The following is a 25,495-nucleotide window of genomic DNA, read 5'->3' on the forward strand; positions in this document are numbered from 1 at the left end:
CTTCCTAAAAGCTTTATCTGAACAAGGTCCAGCTCACCCCCTCACCCCAGCTCATACAGACATATACACACACGCATACTCCTCCCATACGAACTGCATTCTACTCCCTCGTTATCTCCATCTCTCCACCCTTCGGCCCCTCTCTCTCCTCCCACTCTCCATACAGCACTCCAGATGTTTGGCAGTTCCACATCATTTCCGTCCCCGTCCCACTCCCCCCATCTCGCAGTAAATTCCACAGGAGGGTCATATGCAGCTACACCGCCTGTCATCCTTGTTTTCCCCACCCTTTTGTTACAAGGGGCCTCTGGATTTGTTATATATAATTTGAATGCTTCCAGGGCGCTGTTGATACAAGATCAGTTTACCCAAGTTAAGGCTGGGCAGCGAGGTCGAAATAGGGGAAATATCTAATAAAGTTGAGTGAGCGATGGAGAAAGGGGAGATGTTGTTGAATCTGATTAGGATCAGGTGGAGTGTGGACCTTGGGTGTAGCTCAGCGGAACTGCACTGACACAGAGAAATCGATGAATGGAATAGCTTAGGATTCAATGCCCCTTATGATTAAAAAGGTATTACGGTTCCAATGCCTCACCTTAATACAAACAGTGCAAGTGTTTCGTTTCAATATCTAGGAATGCTGAGTATGTGGGTCGCTGGCTATTCAAAGCAGAATGTCACTGTATCGCACAAGGAATTCAACTAATTGTGTTGAACACTGATAAGTATGAATGGCCTAAAAATGGATGTGGCCATAGATGTACTGGGGGTTATGCCAAGGGAATGTACATGCATTGTATTCACAGGACAACAGAATCATAAACCGATAGATTCATGATGCTTTCATGAGAACAAAGCATTAAGCTTGTAATGGATTTATAAGAGGGGAAATGAGTTGAGTTGTTTGCACCTGGAGTGAGGTCATCAAATCCTCTCAGACACAAGCTCATGAGATGTCCTAGTGCGGCTTTTTGCTTCATTAGGAGCTTAAACGTTGCCCCTGTAGGATTTTACCTAAATAAGTCATTGTCAAACGTGTTGTGATTACAACCATCGGCTCTATTTTCTTCAAATGTCATTACTCCCCGTCTACACTGAATAAGTTCATCAACCAGAGGGACTTTCCTCTGATTTAAACAGGGAAATGAGTTTAGGAATTTCCCAATTGGCCCATGTTTAAGCAGAAAGCCAATCATTGTGGCTACTGTTTTTTCTTAGTATTTCAATGTGTCATCATAACTCCCTTGTAACAATCTATAAATCAGAAAATCCCACTTGTGACATCTCTACAGAAATATTGGGGAATATGGAAGTCTAGAGGTGCGGTTGACAGAATGAACTGACCACTCTGGTGTCATCTCTGGAGGAACGTCTGAGTGGACTGGATGCCATGGGTTGAGAAGGGGACTTCTCCTCATACAGCCTCCTCCTAGAACGGGAAGGGTGAGAGAGAAAAATACAGTTTGATAGAGGGAAAGAGTGAGGGGGGGAGAGAGAGAGAGAGCGACAGAGAAAGAAAGGTTAACAAACTATGCAAGTGGGCATGTTTCTGTGTCTGGCTGTGTCTTTCGGTCTGCATATAAATGTGCTTGCATAGGCAGCCTGCATCGGTATTTACACAGATCAACATCTGGCATCGGTTGAATGGTTTGTGGTCTGCATTTCATCCCATCCGAACCATAAACTTCTCTGCTATACATCAGCGTGTTTCCATACACTGCCTTAGCCTGCAAGGCACAAGCTGTTGCCTTGTATAATCTTTTCACAAACATACACCTCAATCATTGTCTCTCATAATGTCCATCACGGTTTAAACTAGCAGCCTGAGAAGAGCTCTGCTTATTCTCACTGACTCACACACACACACACACATACGCATACCCATGCAACTGCACGCAGCCGCCTGCCCACACACACACACACACACACACACACACACACACACATAATTGAGCTAGCCATCTCATTAAGAGCATGCACTTGAGGCACTAATGGCCCACTAATGCTAATTGAATGAAGATGTTAGAGAAGACAGGAGGATGTAGGACAACCAAATAATCTGCTGTCATTTGATGAAGACATCAAATTCCTTTCTAGAGGGCACTGTTTCACATTCTCAACTCGGAGCCTATGGGCACTCCCCCCCCCCCCCATGTCATTTTCTGAGCGTTCACAGCACTGGGACTTCTGAATCTCAATTGTCACAGGCAGTGTTATCTCATGGAGGAAAAACTCTATCGCTATGAGGTTTCTGTAGAGACTGTTGAATTTTAAACAGGAATGAGACATCTGTGCAAGCAGAGTCAGTTTTCTAATTTGTATCGTTCACTTCACATGAACCCTATGTAGGGAACATGGATCCAAAATCAACCTAAGATTAATACTTCTGGCAATTTTGTTTGTTGATTCAGAAAATATTAGTATAGTGTACATACTGTATGTAGCTTACCGTGTAGCAATTTCAAAACAATTATTAAAGAATGCAAGGCTGACTCAAATGATGAGATAGCCATAACATGTCCGTACTGTGTAACTGTGTAATGTAGTGCAGGCTGGACGTCTGTCGATGATGTGGTTTTACCTTCACTGGCTGAATACACTTATGTAAAGGGACTTTACATGAGTGCAACCCTGCAACAGCTGGGCTCTGTTTTGTTTGTTGGTTTTCATTTGTTCATAAGTAATGCTTTTTGCAATGCATAGTGCCCTGGGGAAATAAGATATGCGCTTCTTAAGCTGCACAGAGCCATACAAGCCCTGCATAAGGAAATGCATTGTGCGTTCATACATTAGGCAGTACGGTAGAAGTCACACAGGCATAAGCCAGCTTTACATTGGTGCACAGTACATTCACATACCAGGAAGTAGCTCGGTGTGGTGCACAAATGCACTAAATATTTTTTGCAGCTATTTGGAGTTAACAGGTGGAGTTTTTAAAGTCAACATAGTTTCACTCACTCCAATCATGCACCCCCCCCACCCACCCCGAAAGCGCTAGTGCACTTGTTTCTAGTGCACTTGTTTCTAGTGCAGCAAAATCCTGACACAACTGAGGCTGTTGTATCAGTATCAGCAATGTCCTGACATAACTGAAATAAAAAAAAGAAAAATATCAAAGCAAGATTGAAAAGGGAAACTTTAAGCACAGACTGACACAATATTATCAGGGTATTAATATTCTTTCGCTTGTTCATATTTAATTGTGATCTTGCAAATCATCAAAGACATCTTTCCTCCACTCACACTTTAGTGCGTCTGCCTCTCTATCTGTATTTGTAAGCGCACGTACACGCGTGCGCACACACACACACACACTCACACACTCACGTGTTCATGCACACACACACACACACACACACACACACACACACACACACACGCGCACACACACACACACGCACACACACGCGCGCGCACACACACGCGCGCGCGCACACACACGCGCGCGCACACACACACACACACACACACACAGCCGTGAAACCTGGATAGGGGGGCCAAGCTTTGCAATCTTGGGCCTCAAAGTCAACAGGTGGATGAGGATAATTGAATCAGATGTGTCTGGAGTCTGAGGCCCAGAGATCAAAGCAGTGGCGAGCCAGGCCAGAGCTATACACACGCGCATGCACGCGGATACACACACACACACACACACACACACACACACACACACACACACACACACACAGAAGAAAAGGAGAGCAAAATGTAGAGCCTTGACTGCTGCAGCTTGGCTGATTAAAACAGCCTGACATCCATATGCCAGCTTGACCTCCAGGTGCAGAGTCAGTGGGCCCAGGTCTCGGCCTCGGGCGCCCTCAGGAAAGCAGCCCGACCCTGGGACACAGACATCCCTTTGCACACCCTCCAACACAACACCACACCACCTGGAGGCAAGATCAGTGGAAACACTCTGGCCTGTGAGTGAAAGACATGAGGCGTTTATACCAGCATCGATTGATGTCTGCTGCAACTGCAAGGACAATGTTATTGTCACACTTAGCCAGAGAAAAAAAGGAGGGAAGAAGAGGGGAGGAAAAGGTTGGGAGGGGGGGGTTAAGAGTTTTCATATGTGGATGAAAAGCACACAGATGGAAGACAGCAGTCAGGGAGCATGAAGCGGGGAAAACAAAATGAGAGAGAAAAGCCTAAGAGAGAGACTAAGCGAAAGATGGAGTATGGACTCACACACAAAAAGACAAAGCCAAAACCACATACTGTTCAATGAATCCGTAACCACTCCCTAATCTTTAGCAGTGAACCTGACCCCAGGGGTGCTGATTGCTGAGTCAACATGAGGTTTATGTCAAGAACACCTCCCCCCTATTTTCTCTCTTCTCTCTCATTCTCTCTCTTGCCTGAACTCTGAGCCAAGCCAAGAGCAACAAACAATGTGTCAGGGTATTATACGTGTTTGACGCCTGATCTCTAAGTGACATGTGAGAGGCTGGAGTCGACACGTAGGCTACACACCAAAGCCTTCCTCTATGATCCCTTGACCCTGACTGGCTGTGTCTGCTTTCCCACAGCATTCCTCTGGATGGACTAGTGCTCTGGATGGGGAAGTGGCTCTATCTTGTGGCTAAATCTGGAACAACACACCAAGCAGGGTGGAATTCTCTGATACAGCCTCGGGCTAATGAGGTTGAATGGTATATATGTTAAACAAATAGGACCTAAAGTACAACCCGATGTATTTAGGCCAAGTAAAAAGCACACACACACACACACACAGTGCACTGCAGCACATCCACTTCAATGTGAAACAGGAGTGACACCCCACATTGTCACCAAATCATCCCAACTTTGTCTTGAGGTCTTGAAACTCGAATTAGACCTAACAGTTTCACAAGCTGAAAGACCCTTGCCCATCACCTGACTAATGGCGAGCGAGACAGAGATCAAACGCTGCCACATCACAGGGAGGGAGTCAGACGAGGTCCTTCCGTTTAATCTTATCTAAATGAGACAGACACATGAAAGGACTCCGGGCCCAGCTAATTTTCTCCATCAGGACGTCAGCCTGTGATCTGAGCGTCTTTCATGGTCTTATCCCAATCAGACACTATAAGTTGGTACTCAGCAGTCTGCTCCCCCACAAGACCTCTCTATCCACACCCTATGTAGCCAAGGGGAGGTACAGCAGAGCCTAATTGAGAGCTGCTTGTAATATGTGAGCTGTTGCATCCGTTTTGCAAACAGACTCTGCTTTTAGGTCACGAAAACAGGTCAATAAAGATTTACAAATGCCTCACTGGCAGGCACTGAAACTAGGCTCTAATTTGTCTGTTTCATGTTTGATCAGGTAATCTAAAATTAAGTTTATCGGATAGCCATATCCATATATTATTCAACAGATACACACATATTTACGAGTTAGCCTAGGCCAACTCCAAATAATGAAAACCATTTCATTTAATAAAAAAGTTGGGAAAAAGATTTACCAAAAAAAGTTCTCTGCCAAAAAAAAAAAACAACCAACCATGACAATGTGAATTTAGTTCCAACCAATATTTAAAGACAAGTCCTAATGATCATTTTCTAAGAATCAAGTATTCTACAACCTCCCTGAAAGTAAAATGTGAATTAAATATGGCAGCACAGGGTCTGTACTCTTTCTCCCACAGTGCCCCGGTGGATATTAAGCTCTCTTTACTGCACTTACAGTGCTCTCTTTTTATTATGCTAATGAGCGTATCGAGCCAGTGAGCTCCGGCTTGCCTCTACTTGTTAATTGGGATGAGAAACCCTGAGCCATTACTAACATCACTTTGTTAAAGCCCCTAAACTGCCTGGAGTCAGAGGCAATATCCCTGAGCAAACCAGGATGACTGATTTAGTAAGGTCTGTAGACTGTGTGTGTGTGTGTGTGTGTGTGTGTGTGTGTGTGTGTGTGTGTGTGTGTGTGTCGCACGCAGGCTTTTAGACAAGCCATGTTTAATCAAGCAGCACATTTCTAAATCCAAAACACATACATTTACATTTTAGGCATTTAGCTGATGTTCCTACAAGGGGAGAAATCAAAAAGCTTGAGAAACAGAGGACAAGCTAATGAGTTGCCGAGCCTCCTGCTCGCCTTTCCTCTCTCCTCTGTGGGGGTTAGACCTCACTTTCAACTACTAGGAAAGTGTAAAGAAGAGAGGAATAGAAAGATGGATAGAGAGAGAATATGAAGGGTTCCTCATCCTCTCATGTTGTTTTGAAGTGCTCCCCTTTGAAAAGTCAGAGAGTGGACAGCTCATGCAGACTGATGCAAGGACTTGGCAACGCCTTTCACTTTTCTGATAGCGCTGCTGAGTAAATAGGATGGGTGATCAGTCAGAAAAGCTGTATGCATTCAGCTTGACGGCCAAGTTCAATGTTTTCAGCCTGATAAAAGAACATCAAAACAGAAGGCTTGGATGGTTATCTTAAGCTATACAAAGAAGGAGGCATCGTGTATCTTGGTCTATATCTGACCCAGAAGTTTTTTCTATCTAAGATCACATCCTCTCTTCAGAGAACCCAGGTCACGTGCTGGAACAAGCAGTGCACTCTCATTCAACACTTTACATTCACCAAGCTCTTTACATACTATAAAGCCCATACTTGACTTCTAAAGTAATAAGAAAGAGCTTGGTGCCAGACCCTCTCATGGCCATTTTGTATTTTGACAAATAACCATGAACTTTTCTAAGGATAAGTGAGGGTATGTTTCTACTCAGAAAAGTGATATTGCAATATATGTGGAAATCAGTTTCAGTTCTTTCATTTGGAATTTGGATCATGTGTCTCACAGAATTAGAAAATATCCTTTATGAGGCTAAGATTTGCGGTGTCAGCTAGATGCAAACAGTTTGATAAAGCACTTAGCCCACTGTTACAAAGTTTCGGAGATCTAAGTGGTATGAATGACATTCTCAAATACACTCAGGGATCCGCATTTTTCGTACACCTCCCAGTTTGTGCAAACAGCTTGCTCCTCCACACAGTGAGTCACGTATTAATAAAGCATGAGTGTAAAGCATGCAGACAGGATTCAGAGGTTCACTTACTGTGTGACTTATTATTAGAATGGGAAAGACACATGATCTAAGTGACACTGAATGTGGTGTAATCGTTGGTGCCAAAAAATATGCAGTTTTGTTTTTTTTGGAGAAAAATTTGAGAGGTCAGAGGAGGATGGCAAGACATGCTAGCAGGCAGTCCACATTTATGTACAACACTAATGTGCAGAATGGCAAAAACAAAATGCACATCTTGTCGATCCTTGAAATGAATGGGTTACAGCAGCAGAACAATGTGCTGGGTTCCTCTCCTGCACATGATCAGCAAAACTGGCCAGCTTAAGAGTGGAAAAATGTGGCCCGATCCAACAAATCCCAGTGTCTGCTTAACATGTTGATGGCAGGGTCAGAGTTTGAAAAATAACATAAATACTTGGATCCAGTTTGTCTGGTGTCAACGGTACAGCCTAGTGGTGGTATAACAGTGTGGGGAATTTCTCAGACTTGGCACACATTAAGCCCCTTAGTACCAACTGAGCATCGTTTGAACGTCATGGCATACCTAAACATTCTAATGGATTTGGGATTAGGTGAACAGGATGTTCGCAGTGTGAATGTGCTGCCAAAGAAACTGCAGAACTGCATGACAATATTGAATCAGCATCAGCCAAGATCCCTGGAACATTTCCAGCACCTTGTTGCATCCATGCCACAAATGAATCACAGTGCTCTGGAGGCAAAAGGGGATCCTACATGGCACTAGCTGGGACTCCGAGTGTAGATTATAATGCTGACTTTTTTTTTTCCCTTTTCACTCTAATTCGAGTGCATCTCTTCCTACGTCTTGACAAGGGCCAAGTTAATGGGATGGGATGATGATGTAGGGTGGGAGAGTGGTTGGGTGATTGGAAGTTTGTGACCTACTACTACCTGAATAAAAGTATAGAAGACATCTGAAAGGACAATGTAGCCATAATGTAATTCCACTATTAAAAAATACCCCAAAAAAATAAAACTACGATCAAAAGCCAGAAATGTCTATGCCCAACAGATGGCTAACTGTAAGCTTTGCGCGTTTCAGGTTGGGCTACTTCATCACCAAGTGTGGCTCCAATTTGCGGCCATTACAAGTGTATTATAATGCAGGTAAGAGTGACAGATTGATGATTGCCAATTGGCAGCCACCAGGACACATCCAGCTCACCCACCTCTAAATCTGGCCCCCAGTCAGTTTCTTCTCTATATATGCAGTACCATGCAGCAAAGCATAACCATTATCAGTTGTGATTCTGGGATCCTTGCAAAGCTCCATTATGTATACATTCGATTTTGCTGGACAGAAAACTCTAATAATTCATTTAACAGTGCCTACAATTGAGGGCCTTTAAATCTATGAATACAATAGGGCTGGGCGATATGGTTGAAATCAATATCATGATAATCATAAGGATTTTTCTCGATATCAATATATATCACGATATGGTTCATGTATGCAAAATCACGTTAAATAATCAAATTAATGTTCATCTCATTGAACCGAATGGTAATGTTAGGTGTGATGTCAAACAAAACAGAAATATTCAAATAATATTCCTACCATACCTCATTTTAAGAGAGTTTTTAAGTAAAATTTGCTTGTCATCATCAATTTAGACAGCAGAAATGTGTGTCACGATATGAAAATATCTTCATATCATCACGATATGATTCCACTTAAAGACGATAAATGATAATATTGAATTATCGCCCAGCCCTAGAATACCATATCATGTATTTCCTTTTTCAAAACCCAACTGCCACAAATTATGTATAACCACAATAATGACAACATACTGAGATGCATTAACCAAGATCTTCAAAAGTCCAAGATGTTCAAAAGTCTTTAAGATAACTGAAAGAATTAACACATGAATTGAGATCACTTTACATAAAAATACATAAAACAAGGTCATTTTTCTAAATTTGCTGTTCAACAACAAGTAAGTGGCCAAGCAAGACTCTGTCATGAAAAACAGTCAAAACTTAAGGATGGCATTTTCCCCAATATTGTGCAGCTATTATTCGGTTTATCACCAGTTTATTGCACCATATACCAGTTAAGCAGACATGTGGGTTTCAAGTATGCGCTCATACACATATACCTTCTGGCCCTAGTGACTTTAGAAATTGTTTGGCCCCCACCGCCGACAAAGTTGTGGTGTATACACTGTTCTCTGTATAATTCTTGTCGATGTGTGAGGTGGGGTAATTTTCGTTCTGGGACACAGGTTCGCTCCTGGGCCCATTTCAGGATCAGTTCCAGTAGATGCTGCACTTAAAATGGCTTTTACTTTGACATTTATATCATGATATACAGACATTTGTGCTGTAATTGTGATTGGTTTTCTGACAAGCTGAGCAATAAGGCCAGATGATGGATTTCCATTGCATTTTTCTAGCTGTGAGAACAATTTTCCCACAGTAGGTGGCCACTGCAATTAAATAAGTGTAAAGGACACACTGGGTAGACATTTCCATCATTGGCCCAGGTGATGTAGAATAGTACCTGAGATGAGCTGCAGTAGGTGAAGAGCTGGTTCTGTCCTTAAGCAGACCGATAGCCCAACTGTCATCAGTATGGCCACCCAGCTCTCCTGTCACCCAGTCAGGCAGACCAGCATTGCTCTGCTCCATAGACCGTCCACTCAGGGGCTCATCAAAGTAGATGGACTGGAGATGACAAGCCAGAGACCACAGATAGAGTCCAGGTTACTTTAGTCAACCAGTAAGTGAAATCCATTGTTAGGTTACTGCATTATATTCAAGCTTAGGCCTAAACAAAACTTTTGCCTCCATATTCAACAACTGTGGTATTGCCTGGTAGCCCTATATCCTCTTACACACATGCATGTGGGCACACACAGGGACTAATATAAGCCCCTGTTTCTTGGAGTTTGATGTACTTGTTCTATTTCTTGTTTATATTATTTTTGTTTTTTTGTCACTTGCTTTCCGTACAGCACTTTAAAAAAACTGCCTCTAAAATATACTTGACTATGAGAGCATTTTTGAGGCACTGTATAGGCCTATTTATCATATAGCAAACTGCACAATACATGATATACAAAACTGGTTTGAAAACAATGAGTATTGTCATTACTAGATGGCAACATAGTAGTATTTAAGATTTGATAAACAGTCATGTTTACCATGTAGGTAGGGAGTGTCTTGAGGCTGCCTGGCTCTGGTTTGCTGGTGAAAGGGCCTTCCAGGACCCCTCTTTTGAGCATGTGCAGAAGCAGGCGGGCATACATGTTGCGGTTCTTGCGCCCCATCAGGCCTGAGCCACACACGGCTGGGTCACACAGCTTCTTTATCCACACCGCACAACGCTGCCGCTCTGGGGTCATTGGATGAGGGATAGGGGAAAGGCTGTTACAGCTAAGGTTACTATACTAATGAGTTACGTTGCCAGTTCATTTTTGGGGTGGGCTAATCACACTATGTATACACAATGCATCTTCTTGTTGTGTTCACGAAAGCACAAGAAGACAGTCAGCAAAATCAGTTACATTATTTCAACTGTATTAAGTTGGTAATATCATCTTACCTGTCTTGTGGGGGTGTTTGAGGACATATGGTTTCATGTCCAGTAGAAAATGGTCAAACTCTGAGTCCAGCCTCTCCCAGGAGTCCTCATGTTTGCTCATAGTGTCTTGAAGGGAGGAATTAACTGGTTATACAATATAAAAAGTACGTTACTCGCTAGCATAAGCTAGCTAGTTCTAAGGAGTGCTGAATGAGTAACTAGCTGACCTGTTAAATCAGCGCCATAACAAAGTGGAGCTCTAGGTATGGCGAAACTGGGTAGCATGGGGTAAACTTTACGTAACGTTAGCACAACATAACAACTGATAACTCTAGCTAACGTTCTTCCAGAGCGACATAGTACAAGTTGAGGGACAGACATGTCTTCCAGATATACACTAGCGCTATGTTAGCAAACATGTTGCCACTAGCTAAACAAGCAACTGTAACGTTAGCGCGAGTTATCACAGATATTGCTTTTTATAGTCTTTAGTGAACGGGCCTACGATACAAATAAACTGTGTTAATGAAAATGCACAATATGAACTAACAAAAGGCGATTTTACCTTGAGCTAAGGCACTGATTTCGCCGCTCAAGATGGTTCAAAACTTCAGCTTCCTCACCCTGCGCCACATCCGTTTTCCGTAATCAGTGAGGGGACGCAGCGTCTCCCTGTTGCCATAGAAACTGCCAAACCCAAGAACGAAGAAAGAAATGTAATATAAATATACGCGCTTTTAAAAAGCATATGAAGATGAAAATTATCTTTACTTCATTATTGGTGTTTAGTTTTGAAAGTGATTCAAAAGGAGTCCGTTTTTTGTGATTATGGTACCTTACAACAGGGCATCAATCGTTCATCTCATAATTGATTTATTAATGATTTGTTACAATATATAAATTGTCTTACATCCCCCACCATATTTCTAATGTAGCATTGGCGATATTACGTATGTTTTGTTTGCCGTTCTACTACTTCCCACTATGTTGTTTTTGTTTCTGACGTTTAGATTGGGTCTATGCGTGTCTTCTTGATTTATAGTTGCTGTTGAAGGCTGTCAATTTTGACTTTTCACCGAGCCCTGGCAAGATATTCAACAGCAAAAGCTGCAATCTACTTTATATCCACAACGTGGCGCACCAGACCTTCGGTTTATGGAGGATGAGGCAGAGGCAGCCCTATGGTCAGCTGGAGATGCAGGGACGTGTTGCCTTCATGTGCTCCTCGTAAACTCCTACTTACCTTCTCGAAACTCGTAAATAAAATAAGTCGTCCGGTCAGGTCTTTTGGTCAGATATAACAATAAAATGGACCCTGTTATAAAAGTAGCTTTAAGTGGATGTTGTTTTATTTTAGAAATCAAGTGGCAAAAAGCTATTTTGTGCTACAGCAGTAGATTGAAGAGGATAAAATGTGCATCAGGCATGTAATTTATGTTGCAATTATTAAAAACAAAACAAATTATTAAAAGTGTTACAGCAAAAAGTAAAAGTCGAAAGGTGGAGTGGAAATAGAAACACACAACAAATATAATGTACACAGAACGCCAAGCAATAACCTACAGTGAAATGCATCACTTTTACCATCTCCACGCTCTCTGTCACTCTTTGGCAACTCGGGTATCATATTGTAGATAATCCCCACTTTCGCGTAGGCTATCACTTTGTTGGGTCGTTTATGCGAGCTCAACTTGTTGTAGCTTACGATATTCCTACAGCACGTGAAGGCAGAATTAGATCGACGTCACTTTGAATGAAAAAGAGGCGCTCAGCTGTAGTCCAGGCAGGCAGAGGGGAAACGTGCCGTCTGTCCAGAGGCGCTCCAGCAGATACAGTAGCACTTGTCGAGAGCTGTGAAGAAACAAGAACCATATAGAAATCGAGCGGGACAGGACACACCAAGTTGGGGCTGTGTAGTTTTTTTTCCTATTATGGCTGATCATCTTTTACATTATAATGATTCAGCTGGGGTTGGGAACCGATTCGCCCGCAAAGGTGCTTTGCGGCAGAAAAATGTCCATGAAGTGAAAAACCACAAATTTACTGCGAGATTTTTCAAGCAGCCGACGTTCTGCAGCCACTGTACAGACTTCATATGGTAAGCATCCCTTCTGCACACCTGTCTGTTTCGATGAGGGAGTTGATGCAGACCCACTCCTTTCAGCTACTTCCATATCAGTTTTGATCCGTTTTAGATTGATATAAGCTATTGTATTGCCTCTTTAGATATCTAAGGGCAGCAGCTATTTGCAATGCTTTTGTGGTTCTATAGAAAATAGATGTTGCCCTCACTGGTCAGTGTGATTAGCTGCACATATGTTTCTTTAATTTTGTGAGCTTTTCTTTACCATGACCAGGCAACACAAACGCGCCCGGGCTTCTTTCTGTAGGCTACCCAAAAATGGATTAAAGAAATTGTTCACCCAGACAGCATTTAATTCAATTAATCACTCATTGGTTTCAAAAGTAGCCTAAGTAAAACTGTGATAGATGTCTGATGCCGTGTTAGTGTTCTAGTAAAGTGCGATATGCTACATTAAGTTTCCATTGCTCTTTGACAGACTTGAGGCAGCCCATGATTGTGTAGAGAGAGCAGGTACAGACTGTGCTGCTGTCACTGACTCTTCTCTTTTTTGCAGGGGATTTGGGAAACAAGGATTTCAGTGCCAAGGTAACCAAACTGCATGTGTGTACTACTGGTGCATTTGTTTAGTGGCTGTATCAGCAGTTAAGGATGTCTAGCTGGTCCCGACATTTAAGCTAAGGGCCTAAAGCCCTGCAGAACTGAATAATCAGCTCCCAAACCAAGCTTATACCCCATTTAAACGAGTGCAGCGCATTAAGTTGTTGGCATCAACTTTTGATGTCCCATTTATGCATTTTGTGGCAGCTTCCTAAGTGGACCAATTCTAAATCTCATTTTTGAAACTTACTCAGAATATACACTTCTGCTCAGAATGTGAGCACTTTGTGTCCAAGTGGTAATTTAACCACTTGGTAACCATTTGACTTGGAAAACCTGTTATTTTATCCATTTCAGTATTCAGATATGTTGGTTCCTTTAATATGGATAAAAAAAAAAAAAAACCCAGAGCAAATGAGTTCAAAATTCAAGTTTTATTTTCCTTCCCCTCATTAGAGAACATGTCATTCTGCAAAAAAGCAAAGAGGTTGTTAATCCATTTGTCAGAAGACCATTTTAGCTTCCATTGAACTGTCATTTAACAAATTTTACCTGTACTTTTGGAGACCTTCATGGCCATGTTGTTACCATTTGGTTCTGTGAAGAGAAACACATTTGCTTTTTGTAAGAATCGCAAGAATAAAAAAAAAAAAGCTGGAGTTCAATACTGGACATACCTTTGAGGGTTCTTTACACCCTTAGAGCTAGCATGAGGGGCAGTGATTGGTCGACTAGGTGCACGTCGTTTGACACCCTTTGAGACTACAGCGGTGGGCAGAGGGAGGTCCTTGGAGTAGCTGGTTTTGCTGAAGTGAACTCTGCTTCGCTGGTAGCCGTTTCTGGACTGGACAATGTAGCTGGATTGAGGTGCAGGGGGTGGTGGGAGGATTGGTTCACTCACCCCCTGTTGAATTTCAACTTCCTGGGTGCTGGGGACTGGTTCTTGTGGAAGCACAGGCGCAGTCTTGCTATGACCTGGCTGGTAGCTTGCTGGTTGGTAAATGCCTTCAGTTGGACTGGAGTAGAGGTCTTCTCCCACTGAGAAGCTAGGAGAGGCAGGACTTTCTACCCCCGGATACACTTCAGGTTGTGCTCCCAAATAAGTCGAGAAACTAGGGAATGAGTGTTCTGCTACTGTAGGGGTGTAACCAGACGAGGACCCCTTGCTTGGCTGGTTAACTTGGTCATATTGCTGCATATAGTTGGAGGCTCCACCATAACTTGGGTAAGACAGACTAGCCCCAGTATTCTCAGCAGGATATTGAAAGACTTCCTCATAGATGAGGTGGGGAATGTTACTTGAATCACCTCCCTTCACACTGGAGCCAGTGTTCAAGTTCTGGTTGGGGGAACCAAAACTGGAGTCAGCGCCTTGGTAACTACTGCTGGAGGGCTGCCAAGAGTAAAAACTAGGTGACTTGCTCCCAGAGTTGGTGGCCTGAGAAGGGGAGGATGGCTTCGGCTCAGAGTAGACAGGTGGACTAGCATGAGTGGAGCCACCATTGCTTGGAGAAAACACTGCGCCATAGGTAGAAGAAAGACTAGGTGAGGTCAGTTGAGGTCGCACAGGCCTTGGCTGAGACTTAAACACATCACCTGACTGGTAGCTTGGGCTTAGAGGAAATGTGATTGGTTTGTTAAGGCGGTCTACTCCCCAGTCTCTTGCGTTGCCATTAACAAGTCTTTCTACCTTAGGAACGCTGCGCTTGTTGGTCAGGGTTTGGCTACTTGGGGCCAAGTTTGGCTGCTTTGGAACTGAAGGGCTGCTGTAGCTTGTGTATGCAGGTCCAGTAGCTTGGCTATAGGACCCCACCCAGTCAGTCTGATCTGAGGCAGCAGAGTTTAGAATTTCATCTTCTCCATCATCCCCTATGTTATGGGAATCAGCCCTATATGGATATCCATAACCTGCAATGTTAAAAGTTGATGAGATAAGGAGCAGTTTCTAAGGCTTAATGTGAAATTTGAAGAGACTGTACATTACCTTTTATAGGTGGTAAACCAACACTTCCTCCAAACAGCAAAACACAAATCCAGGAAACCCTGCAAAATAAAGACAGTAGTAGAATATACCGCTAACAAAGTCTGAGGTAATCATAGCATGCGGGGGAAATAAAAGGTCCAAGAGCTCACAACATCAATGAAACATACCTGAAAAGTCCAAGAGCCATGGCTATTAGCTGAGAAGCAACACCCAATAAAACTCCTCAGAAGCTATGGGTTGAGACAAGCAGTTCAATAAGACTCAGCACAAGTGCCCTCTGGCCTTCATGACTTGAGAATGCACTGTCTCTCCTTATATTGGCACACCAATTCCTCAAGTCCTAATGGAGACCATTAGCAACAGCTAGTTGCAACACAATTAGTTACCAAATCATTAGCAGGTGTGGCGTTTGGGCAACCCCACCCCTTGTTTCAGTGTGAAAGACATGCTTTTGACATGATTTATGATTTGGATTCTTTGAACAGCACTGAACACTGTTATTTGATTTGACACTTATAGCAATTCTACATTACACATTTTAACAAGTAGTAGTGCAGTCAAAAGGCAGTGGAAGTAGATTTTCACGTAATGCTTCTACGTGGAGTCAATGGTGCCGCATGTGCCCTGAAATCAACACCATGTTGCCACCGTCTTTGCTAGTGTAACATTTCTCTCTAGATACCTGATACATTGGCAGGTAGAGGGGAGAATGTCTTCGGAAATGTTCAGGAGAGAGGGAGACAGACAAAAAGACTAGGTAGAGAGAGTTATAATAGGGATAGATGAGTTCAAATGAAGGTCAGATAGAAACATTAAAGGGCTCATAAACAGTATGGAAATAAGGAAATGTGTGTATTATAAAATAGATAAGGAAATATGTGCATTGTTGGATAGAGAGAATAAAGTTTCTGGAAATGGTATGGTATGTAATTGATGATGTCAGTTATCTTAAATTTAGAATGAACCTCAAAACAAGATGTTTATAACAATTTTTTATGAAAATCAGTTGAATTGTACACATGGCCTTTCATTAGTGTGAGAATAACATTTATTTATTTATATATTTATTTATTTATTTATCATCCATGTCTAGCTTGCAGTTAGATAGGTAAGATAGGTAAGTGCAAGCTTACCTATCTTTGGTAAGCTTGCACTTACCTATGTTTGGTCACACAGTTTTGCACCAGAGCTGCTGGCATCTGTGTGTTCTTCTCATGCCAACGAGTGTCACGCTGTAGGGTCATGTTACAGAGAGATGCTCCAGGGAGAAGATCTGAGGCTTTAATTAACTGTCTGTCCACTCCATGTGCACCTAAAATCCTGCTGGACATCCACATGGCTGCATATGCCCATAATTTGATTGCCTTCCCCTGGAGTTAAGAAATTACAATTTTTCTAGGTTAAGTGATAGGAGCATGAATGTTGGAGTGGATATGCTGTGCTCATGGTTATGTTGTGCATCATGCCTCTGTGTGTGTGTGTGTGTGTGTGTGTGTGTGTGTGTGTGTGCATTCATGCGTACCTGCGTGAGTGCATATGTTTTCATTTAGTTGAGTGTGTTTGTGTGTGTATGCCCAGCAGCAAATACATTTTCTGGAAGTTAAAATGTATTAACTTTTTCTAAATGACAATAGAGAGGTGAAGTCTGATGTAATTCTGTTAGCTGTAAAATTCGGATTTCTGTCATTTGGTGTCTAGTTTAACATTCCTATGGAAAATATGAAGAGAAATGCCAAAAATAAAGTCTGTGCTACGCAGAGCCTTACTAGCTGAATTTTCATCCTTCAGTTACTTTGAATATTTATTGTTGTTAGCAAAATGCTAGCAACAGTATCTCATGGGTATCCATACAACACAGCACCTATTTTGGACATTTTTCAAATTCATTCATATTATCCATAGGGATTTTGCATTCTGGCATACAAGATGACTCAAAATGTCAATTTGTGCATCTATATCTTGCCAGTCACTCATGCCTATCAGATGAGCTGTATGTAAGAGCAGGAGGTGGACTGTCCATTTGCAGCACTGTGTGATAATGGAGCCTCATGTGCTGCTGAGGCTTGACCATGAACACAACATGGCAGTGTGCTGATGGGAGAGCAGATGCATGTTTCATGGCTGTGGAGAGTGCTTGTTCTTGGAGAGAGTGTGGATCAGGAATGCATGGCTTTTGTCAGTCCTATGGCCGGATAATCCCCGGAGACATGGCTATACAGGCCTCTCACTCTCTCTTCTTCATGGGATGGATGCATAATGGCTTTTTGTCATTTTATGTAGTATGGAAATAGACATGATACTGGATGGCTATGACATGTTATTGTAAGAGAGTCTTAACAAAGCAATAGAAAAATTTACAGAACGCTTCAGCTCAAGCCTTTATTACCATGAAACCAAGATTAAAGGTATATCTTTCCTTCTTTGAATTAAAATTATATGCATAATTCCTACATGAAAATATCAAAACCACTGACAGACACATCATTTGACTGTGATATGCTCGTATCTATGCCTTTAAAGATGACAAAGTAGCTTGCGCGCATGAGGTACAGATCACTGGCAGAACACTTGGCTTATAAAAGAGTTATTAGAAAGGTGGTAAAGCGTGGTTCCTGTGATCATTCATGTTTATCCATTTCCCTGCATGGCTGATATTAGTTTATAGTTGTTCAGCTGTGGGCGGATCAAGGGCTGCCGAGAGGCTCCCGTTGTGCGTTGAAAAGCCTGATAGCAGCCTTTTTTCATCCTCCTGTGATCGCCCACCTCCCCAGCGCAACGGAGAGCAGTGGAGTGCGGCCCAAAGTAGCGTCATGGCAGTGGAGACGTCTTTATTGCACAGTAGCTCTGTGTGGGCGGAGGACCGAGCCCCTCCAGTCCCCAGGGCTGTGGGTGCTCTACCTTTTTATTGTTAAAGCCACACAGGAAATGCCTGGCCTCTCCTTGGTTAGCGATCTAGGACACAGACTTGCACTATATCACTTCTAACAAAGCAATATCATGCATAATGCTGTTTACTCAACATACCTGCATTTAGCTTTTTGTTGTTGTTGTGTTTTTTCTTTCAACTCAATAAGATTTAACCTACTTTATTTCTGTTCACCATGAGCACTCTAAAAGATGTGACTCACCTCAATGTCTAAACAAATACCTTGTTATTCATGAATTCCAACTGTTTCTATGTTTGAAGTATTTACTCTACAATGTAGCACAAAAGTGCTTGTTTCTACTGTTGGCTGTGGTCCGTGATCTACTGTGGACAATCTGACTGATACATCCTGTCATATGGACATGCTGAGTTATGCGCCATACAGCCTTTCCCATTATACAGTAATCTTGACGTCCCTCCCTCACCCGCTCCCTTTCTCTTCTTCCTATACATCTTGTCTTTTTCATTTCCATGCTCCCTCGTTGTGTTTTGTCCTTTCTGTCTCTTTTCTTTCCTTCAACTCTGTTTTCATCTCTGTTTTACTTAAAAATCCCCCTCTGCGTCAGGGGTTGGAGAATAGGCAACACTTTAATGTGACATAGAGGAGTGAATCATAATATTATGCTGTCATCCAGTACCCCTTGCTCAAAAAGAAACGCTTGTGGCAAAATGTAAAATGTAGGCATCTGGACTTAAGCCATCATATTAAGCCACATTATGCATTGCACTGTAATCCCCATTCAGTGATCTTGTAAAACATTCAAAGCTCAAGAAGTTTACATTATTTTAAAGTTATACTGAAAGTTTGCTAGAATGTGCTCGCTTCAGAAATGAACTTTAAGAAAGAAAAAGAAAGAAAGAGTAACTTGATGTACTATACACTTTATTAGTGTGGGCATATTAACATGACTCAAATAACAGGGGATTAGGTTGCATTGATGCCATAGCAGAAAGACATAGGCATTCCACACTTGCAGTACTACGTTTTACCTCAGTTTTAGAAGAAATTTTGTGCACTTGGTTAAAGTACAGGATAAAACTTGAACATTGGCAAGCATCAATTTATTGAACGCCTTTTCATTAGTTACATGTTCCTCCTTTGATTTCACTCTGTCTTGACATGACCGATGCCCATAGCAAAACTATCGCTGCCTCCAAAAAGCGATGAAGCAACCATGTGTCACATGAAGATGAAATCAGCTACCCAAATGTGGCAGTGTTTAGCGATGTCGCCTGCGCTCTGAGGCTTCCTCCTGTAACGTCAGAGGGTGTCATTGATGCCAGTGGTGTGAGAGCGTGTCTATGTGTGGGTGTCTAAAGTATGAGTAGGTGTCTGTGAGTGTGTTTCAGTGTTGGATCACTCGCCACCATGGTGACAGGGATGGTCTGCTCTCCTTCTCTTCTCGGCGCCCCACTCCCCCCACCCCACCACCCCCCCCACCCCCATCCCAACGGCCTTTGAAGTGGAGCGTCTGTGGAAATGACAATGCCATCTGGAGAGTAGAGAGCCCAGGGCTGAGGGGAGAGGAGTACGTCTGGACACAAGAGAAAGGGAGAGATGGAGGGAAAAGAGAGTGGGGGGGGAGAAGAATAAGAAGAAGAAACAATGTAGAGAGGATGGAAAGACGCTGAGAAAGAGTCAAAGGTGGGCACGAAAGAAAGAGGCGAAGAAACTGCAGGAGGATGCAGAATTACATGGGTGGAAGTGTTAGGGTGAGACAGATGATAAAGTCGAAGAGGCCTTTTACACATTCTGTCTACTTGCGGCTGAGTTCTGGCAGAGATAAAGCAAACAGTCTGACTACTCAGAGCAGATGAAAGAGAGCGGCGCGAAAACAGTGGTGGATATTATGTGTAGGTGATGACCAATTGTAAACCGCGGCCAAGTGTTTACCTGACCTGCAGAAGTCTCTGTTCTGAGTGGCAATCTCTCAGATGGTCGGGTGTGCTGAAGTCTTCCGCTCACTGCAATTGGATCTGGCAGACTTAATGTCACGATAATGCAGTGAGGTAAGGAAGCAGACAGCTGAGATTATAGTTAGTTATGTTAGTATTTTGTAAGACTGTATTGATCCTCAAAAGAGAAATTCTCTCTTCACTTGTCATCCTGCGCAGAAAGGTCAGAGGTCAGGTTCAGCTACAGAGCAGCGGCCCTGGAGCTGGTAGGGATTCAGCGTTTTGCTCAAGGACATTTCAACATGCTTGTCGTCACAGGAGCTGGGACCTGGCCTTTCTGGTTGAAGGACAGCCTCCCTACTCACTTCACCACCACCCTGCTGCCCAATGTTACATAAGGTATCGGCGTATAATCCCCATATGGCTCGAGCTGCTTTGTAACAGCCCTTCACCGTCAGCCCTCTGCTTCCATGGTGACGTCTCCATAACTGTAACTGGCCTGGTTGGAATTTGAATTTACCACACATATTTGCATACCAATGCCTACTCTGTTTCCGACCAGATGAATATGCATTTCTAATCAAGCGGCAGTGATGAGATCTTTATCATCTGCACAGAAGAGGGAGTTGGGTGTAGGCTGCTCCGCCGCTCTCTGGGACATTTGTTCCCCCTGTGGGCGACATCATGTATGTGTCAGTTACCATGACGAGGGTTGACACATGCCTCCGACGAGACCGTCGCCGAGCCCTAATGGCAGCGTAGGAGTAGAGCCAATCACTTCCTCCACTAAGAATGGAGCAATGGACCTCATTAACCAATCAAGGAGCAGAAGTGCGGGGGTGTTGGAACATGAGAGCGAGAGCTGTGCATCTCCTGACGGGGAGCACCAAACAATAAACATCTTACACAACGCCGGGCTGAGACGCAGCGCCGCTCCTCTCAAGTGAGGCTGTTGAAATGTGAAGGGTCCTTCTGCTCCACTCTACTTTGTGTTTAAAGATGGCCCTGATATGTTCATTCACTGAGTCTTAGTTTTTGCCTTGTTACTTTAATTCGATGGGTGTTTTCTTTCTGTAAAATTGCTGCTCAAGTTTAATGTCTACTGTTCAACATTCTGTGGGTGTTTTCTCTGTCGTACTTGAGTGTTTACCCTGTCACTTGTATTTGTAGGAAATAGTGTGAGTGAGGGAGGCCATTACTTTAAAAGCCCATGTCATTATTTTTCTATTTAATCTCTCAAATATGCCAAAAAAGTGAAGTGTGTTTGTAATAAGAATTACTCACTGAATATCAAAAAAACTCTGGGGATGTTGTCAAGTCTGACATGGTAGAAAATCTCATCATGGGAAGTGAGTAAATGAATACGTAAAATGGATGGAACTAGGAAAACGCTAGGTTCTAGAACAAAGGTTCTAGAAAAAGTACAAAATCGCTTTTACACTGCTTAGCCCACAATATGCTGTCACTCTGTAAGCGTGTATGTCGCTGTTACTTTTGAGAAGCTTATGTGGTAGTTGTCAGGATGTTTGTTCTGTATCAAAAATTACTTCACGTAACATAGTTTGCTTCTTTTGCCTCATCTTCCTATGCTCTCTTCCTACGTTCTGAGCAAGATGAAACTTGGGACAATTGATTTATTACCCTGAACTATTTCTTTACAGCAGTTCAAAGGCTAAATCCCAAAGCAAAGTACATCTTATGAACAGCATAATTATATGACCATCATCTGGAAGGAAACAAAGATAAAATACTGACCAAACAAGTGACTGGCAATGATTATGCCACTGGTCACATGGTCAGCTAATCATCTCAAGAAACAAATCCCATAATATATTCTGAATTACATAACAGCAAAGCACTCACATGTCAAACTTCTGATGAAACTAGTTTGCCACTGGAATGTCTCAAATAATTTTCCATGCGACTTGATTGACATCACAATCCTGTAGCAATCCTCTCAGTTTCATTTCAAACTTTATTTCAGTTATCTCGTGGAAGTAAGCAAGCTTAGCATTGAGTCTTAGAAGTTGTCTTGCTTGGGTCTCATTAAAACAGTCTCTGTGAATGTGGAGAAATCATTGAAACGTTCCTCATGTCAACGACTTTAAACCCTCTCCCAGCTGAATGGCATTAATTACACCAACAGTGGAAGCTTAGCTAGCCAAGATAATTATGTGTAATTCTGCCTCTGCTTGTCTCCGCTCCACATTCAAAATGTCCCTTTTACTATTGAGTGTTGGGTCTCTCTTGCTCTCTCTCTCTCTATTTCTGTCTGTCTTTCTCTTTGTCTCTCTCTCTCTCTCTCTCTCTCTCTCTCTCTCTCTTTCTCTTTGTCACTCTTCCCTTTCTCTCCACTCATCACTCGACACTGTAGCAAGAAAATGGTCCATTTCCATTTTGTTATCATGGTAACAGCTCTTTGGGCAGTTTTGATGTGTATTTTTATGGTATCAGATAGCATCTACTGCTGGTGATTACAGTACCTTGGTTTTGTTCTGTACATCATGCATCCCCAGCTAGTATATTATTATACTATTATAGTATGTTGCACTATACTATACTATTATAGTATATTTATAAACAGGACTTTTTTTTAAAGTTTGTCGTATAAGGGGCTTGTTGTATCTGGCTTTTCCCTTACAACAAAATTAGTTCCCAAAATACATGATTACATCTGGGAATTACTGAAAAAATATTCACCCACAAACCACATAGAAATGTGTGGTGGATTATCATGAGTTACAGCATATATAGATAAAAATACTAAGTGAGTCTCTACGGTAGATTTCTGTGCACTTGCTGTGCTTTTCAAAGGCCGTTGAAGTCGCACACTGTCAAGAAATATTTGCTGTAGTTTTTCTTTGTCTGCATTGGTGGGTTGTCAAATTGAATTGTACAACTTTCAGCCCCTGCCCAAAAGGCCTTTTGATCTGTATGCAAGCTATCACCCCTAAAGACACAGAGACACAAGACTCTCTTATATGTCAACATAAGGGGATTACCACAGTCTGGGTGCCAGACAAAGGGCTCTCATCTGAAGCTCGTCACTGTAAAGAGGGAATGTCAAGGACGAAAGAGGATTGTGAACAGGCAGGACCGGATGACAGCGACTGGAAGTGAGGAAGGGAGGGCAGGGGATGATCTACACTTTCAGATTTAAGTTAAGAGATATTTTGGGGTTTAGGCATAAGAGAAGGGTGCTGTAGCATGTTGCTGTCATCGGGTTAAAACCTTGTATCTCCAAAATGTCAACTTTTCAGGAACTAACAGCTTTGTTTCTTGCTTGATGATCATGCATTTTTGAGTTTATCTAATTGGTTTTGAAATATATTTCATAAATACATGGGTTGTGGAATTTCTTCAACCCATGTAATCCTTCAATTGACGCTAAAATATGAAAATTGGACAGTGACCTTACTTGGGCACACACACACATACCCTCACAACATTCCTGTGACACCATAGTTAATTTTTTTCCCACAGCTGCAATTGCACATTGCTAATGTCTGCATGTGTGCAATGAGCAGGTCACAGAAATGTGAACTGCTCAAATGTCACAAGCTTGTGCTACGTTATCTGTCAGAAAGTCATTTAGACTAACAGCATAAGTTCTCTATATTTTTCCCTCATCTTCAAAAGCTACTGTACTGTAAACTCAGGCCAGATCTGCCAGCATGGTGTGCCAAGGTTACCATAGTAACTGTGCCTGGCCCACGCTCTGCTTGTGATGTGCCAGATCTCTGCCAACTAGTATACCCCAGGCGAGCATTCCCCTTTAAATAACCCATAACACAAAACACCCCTTGTTTCCAAATAATCCTTAAATGATGATTCTACACGGTAGCTTGGCAGCATCTCTTCAGCTCCCATTTATACTAATAAAATGGGCCTCAGTAGCAGTTAGCTGTGGCAATGCATTTGTTTGCCTGTCTGGGTGGCATCTTGATGACATTATGGAGGCAATGTCTTCCCTATGAATATGAGTGAAATGCTGAAATCCCAGACAAACAGCACTTGGTGATCACACTCGATACCACCGCCATGCGAGCAGTTATGGATGCTATACTCCTGAGCACCAAAATAGGAAGGAGACGATTTCATAACCGATTCACAACAGACTCTGCCACCATTTCCAGTGCTGCAGTGACCGTCAGAAGTGCATTATTTTGATTTTAACAGACTGTCTCAGCAGATCATGTCAAAATATTTCGCTTGCATAACACAATGTCATCTGGTGACATTAAAAAAGGGTCTTTTTTGGAGGCTCAGCAGCATTAGTCAGCTCAGAGTGGGTAGTTAATTGTCAGGGAGCTGCCTGTGTATTTTTGCTGAGACACAATGCAGTGTAATGAGATGACACATGCTATTCCCTCATAATCTCTGTTTTAACAAACAAAGGCAAGAGAGCCGCTGGAAAGGGCTTAGAGTGAGAAAATGGGGAGGAGAGAGGGAGAAAGACAACGATGGAGAAGGAGAAGGCTCAAGGATGTGTGTGATACTGTCCTGAAGTAAAAGATTGTGTGTGCATGTGTGTGTGCCTGCTTGTGTGTGTATGTGCAAGTGCATGGGTGCCTGTGTGTGTGTGTCTATGCTGTGTGTGTGTGTGTGTGTGGTAAACAACAATAGAGAGTGACAGGAGCAGTCACAGCACTGTGATTTAATCTTTGTGGTTTCCAAAAATGGCACAAAGAAGAGAGCGAGACAGATGAAATCTCCGACAAGATGCAGTAAATGCTTGGCTTGGAGTCTTGCCACAAACATGCTGATAACTCTCTACCACTTTTGTTGGAGTATCTGTTACAAAATGATGATTTTCCTTCCTGGTATGGTGTCAGTAGGTTTTTTTTTTTTTTCATAATTCTTTTTTTATTATTTTATGTTTTTCTGGATACATATTCTGCACATTGTTTGATGCTGAATCATTTTTAATCAACCGGTTATGTCTAGCAGTTGTTCCTATTTGCCTTTGGCTTTGTCGGCTATTAGGTGACCCATGTACAGGCTGCCCTTGTGTGGCTTCATAGTGGAAAGTATGTCATGATGTGGTTTTCTGATGTATTTTAGATGCGGATTGGTGTGTGTGTCTGACAGAGTGGATGTGGAGTAGCCTGTGCTTTATCTCAGCAGCAAGTCTTCCAGTGCTTTATGGGGTGAAAGATGGCAGCATATTGAACCTTCATCCATAATAGATAGTACACCAATGATTTATATAAAAGACAGTATCAGCATGTAACAGAAGACCTACATTCCAACGTTAGACATTTACCCCCTTATCGGTCTTATTCTTTATCCACCTAAACCATCTGTTGCCATGACAACATAATATGTTCAGTGTCACTTCTTTAGTTCCTGTCTCAAACTCAAGGTGAATGGATCAATAAAGTGTGTGTGTGTGTGTGTGTGTTTGACACTTAGCTGTCTACTCTGGATGGGAAGGTTCTCCCTAGGGGAA

At 42.5% G+C, this 25,495-nt stretch overlaps 2 protein-coding genes across 8 annotated transcripts in view; one reads left to right on the forward strand and one right to left on the reverse strand.

Annotated features, from left to right (window-relative positions):
* Positions 1 to 11,171, reverse strand: part of cep112 (centrosomal protein 112) — a 116,507-nt gene extending 105,336 nt beyond the window's left edge. For 4 of the 5 annotated variants that reach the window (XM_071516231.1, XM_071516229.1, XM_071516232.1 and 1 more), the window contains exons 1-5: positions 11,120 to 11,171; positions 10,576 to 10,680; positions 10,175 to 10,365; positions 9,532 to 9,695; positions 1,345 to 1,429 (exon numbers count right to left, since the gene is read on the reverse strand). In XM_071516231.1, coding sequence (XP_071372332.1) covers positions 1,345 to 1,429; positions 9,532 to 9,695; positions 10,175 to 10,365; positions 10,576 to 10,675 — 540 coding nt within the window. In that variant the 5' untranslated portion in view covers positions 10,676 to 10,680; positions 11,120 to 11,171. The remainder of the gene's footprint in view (positions 1 to 1,344; positions 1,430 to 9,531; positions 9,696 to 10,174; positions 10,366 to 10,575; positions 10,681 to 11,119) is intronic. The other variant, XM_071516228.1, reaches the window with a different exon arrangement.
* Positions 11,172 to 12,485: 1,314 nt separating this feature from the next.
* Positions 12,486 to 25,495, forward strand: part of prkcab (protein kinase C, alpha, b) — an 88,225-nt gene continuing 75,215 nt past the window's right edge. For all 3 annotated transcript variants that reach the window (XM_071516234.1, XM_071516233.1, XM_071516235.1), the window contains exons 1-2: positions 12,486 to 12,652; positions 13,194 to 13,225. In XM_071516234.1, coding sequence (XP_071372335.1) covers positions 12,486 to 12,652; positions 13,194 to 13,225 — 199 coding nt within the window. The remainder of the gene's footprint in view (positions 12,653 to 13,193; positions 13,226 to 25,495) is intronic.

Source organism: Centroberyx affinis, unplaced genomic scaffold (genome assembly GCF_046629955.1).
Source record: "Centroberyx affinis isolate AG114_WGS23_722 - 3 ecotype Tasmania unplaced genomic scaffold, CSIRO-AGI_Caff_v1 ptg000395l_1, whole genome shotgun sequence".
NCBI classification, from domain to species: Eukaryota; Metazoa; Chordata; class Actinopteri; order Beryciformes; family Berycidae; genus Centroberyx; species Centroberyx affinis.